Source organism: Aplysia californica, unplaced genomic scaffold (assembly GCF_000002075.1).
Source record: "Aplysia californica isolate F4 #8 unplaced genomic scaffold, AplCal3.0 scaffold00051, whole genome shotgun sequence".
Lineage (NCBI taxonomy): Eukaryota > Metazoa > Mollusca > Gastropoda > Aplysiida > Aplysiidae > Aplysia > Aplysia californica.
Genome location: NW_004797321.1, coordinates 808,770 through 811,193, shown reverse-complemented (window position 1 = coordinate 811,193; position 2,424 = coordinate 808,770). Strand labels below are relative to the sequence as shown.

At 50.9% G+C, this 2,424-nt stretch overlaps 1 protein-coding gene across 1 annotated transcript; it reads right to left on the bottom strand.

The window, feature by feature from the left end:
- Positions 1-1,968: 1,968 nt before the first annotated feature.
- LOC106011072 (melanoma-associated antigen D1-like) lies at positions 1,969-2,403 on the bottom strand. The gene has a single exon (XM_013079407.1). It carries the CDS (start codon positions 2,401-2,403, stop codon positions 1,969-1,971), a length of 435 nt encoding a protein of 144 aa, XP_012934861.1.
- Positions 2,404-2,424: the final 21 nt, after the last annotated feature.

Sequence of the window (2,424 nt, the reverse complement as noted above, 5' to 3'; positions counted from 1 at the left end):
GAGAGAGAGAGAGAGAGAGAGAGAACGAGAGAGTGATCCCAGAAGCAAAGTGACATACATGAGACGACGACAGATCTCTTCTTGTACCTCGAGTGGTGTCTAGAAACAAGACACGAGTGGTCTACAGCTCCTTTTCTTACGTATTTAAAGCTGATGGCAAAGCGTTAATGACTGAATAGCCTTACAGTAGAGATTGCATGGTCTTCGTTTGAAGATTAGAATATACGTGTGCATGTTAGCTGAAGGGGTAGGAATTGTTAGCCTGAAGAGGGAACAAGTAGCTTGAAAGACGGGTGTGTGACATCGTCACATTTGTTTTCCCAAAAGTCCAACGTGCATGTAAGTGGAGTGCTGTCTGGAGACTGGAAGGGGCGTCGAGTGGTGTTCGTATCACCTTGTAACTTGTTGAAAGCTTATGACAAAGCAGTGTTGGCAACAGTAAATTTGTAAGGTTCAGAGTGTAAGAATGAGTCACCCAGAGAGAGAGAGAGAGAGAGAGAGTGAGAGAGAGAGAGAGAGAGAGAGAGAGAGAGAGAGAGAGAGAGAGAGAGAGATATATATATATATATAAATATATATATATATATATATATATATATATATATATATATATATATAGAGAGAGAGAGAGAGAGAGAGAGAGAGGGGGGGGGGGAGCGAGAGAGTGAGAATGACACACAGCCTCAAATAAGTTTTTCATTATGGAAACATTTGCTCGGTCATTGGAGTTGTTGCTTTTGAAAAGACAATGGCCATGTTATATTGTAAGTTTTGCCTCTTGGTATTGCTTGACCTACTGGCTGTGGCTTTTGTTTACTGCATAATTTGTTAGATAATTTCCTAGGTGCATCATAACACCTTCATGGCATTAAAACATTTTCAGTTAAATTTACGAAATTGTCTAAATAAATATTGAAAGAAAACGCTCATTTTTTTTTTAGATTGTTCTCAGCTGTGGTAAAATATTACTGAATTAGAAGTTGCACACATTATAACTTTTCTACTTCGCTTAATCTTGCACTTATTCATATTTAGGCCAGAAAATTTGCCAAATTGATGCGTACCATAATGGCAATAGGGTAATACCTGACCTTTAGTCGAATTCTTCTAACGGCCATCAGTATAGACAATTACATGTACAAACAACCACTTACCACTCCCCCCCCCCCCCCCAACCCCTTCGTCTTTTGAATGTCAATGTGGAGAGAAAGAGAGGGAATAAAAGAGAGAAAGAAAGACAATCACTTTTCTCCCCAACAATGAACGGCTGTCTTGGACAATTTCGACTGCATTCCATACAAAAAGCTTGTATTGAAAACCTTAATATCTTGTGAGTATTTGATATACGTATAACTGGCTTGGCTTAGATCAGAAGAACAGCTTGCCAAAAAGTGTTCTGGTTGAGACAGCGAAAAGCGACACCTGGCCACGACACCAGGGCACGACACCAGGCCGCGACACCAGGCCAGGCCACGACACCAGGCCACGACACCAGGCCACGACACCAGGCCACGACACCAGGCCACGACACCTGGCCACGACACCAGGCCACGACACCTGGCCACGACACCAGGCCAGGCTACGACACCACTAGGCCACGACACCAGGCCACGACACCTGGCCACGACACCTGGCCACGACACCAGGCCACGACACCAGGCCACGACACCAGGCCAGGCTACGACACCACTAGGCCACGACACCAGGCCACGACACCTGGCCACGACACCTGGCCACGACACCAGGCCAGGCTACTACACCACTAGGCCACGACACCAGGCCACGACACCTGGCCAGGCCACGACACTAGGCCATGATACCACTAGGCCACGACACCAGGCCACGACACCAGGCCATGACACCAGGCCACGACACCTGGCCACGACACCTGGCCACGACACCAGGCCAGGCTACGACACCACTAGGCCATGACACCAGGCCACGACACCTGGCCAGGCTACGACACCACTAGGCCACGACACCAGGCCACGACACCTGGCCACGACACCAGGCCATGATACCACTAGGCCACGACACCAGGCCACGACACCTGGCCACGACACCAGGCCACGACACCAGGCCACGACACCAGGCCACGACACCAGGCCACGACACCTGGCCACGACACCAGGCCATGACACCAGGCCACGACACCAGGCCGCGACACCAGGCCATGACACCAGGCCAGGCCACGACACCAGGCCACGACACCAGGCCATGACACCAGGCCAGGCCACGACACCAGGCCACGACACCAGGCCATGACACCAGGCCACGACACCAGGCCACGACACCAGGCCATGACACCAGGCCACGACACCAGGCCGCGACACCAGGCCACGACACCAGGCCATGACACCAGGCCAGGCCACGACACCAGGCCAGGCCACGACACCAGGCCATGACACCAGGCCAGGCCACGAC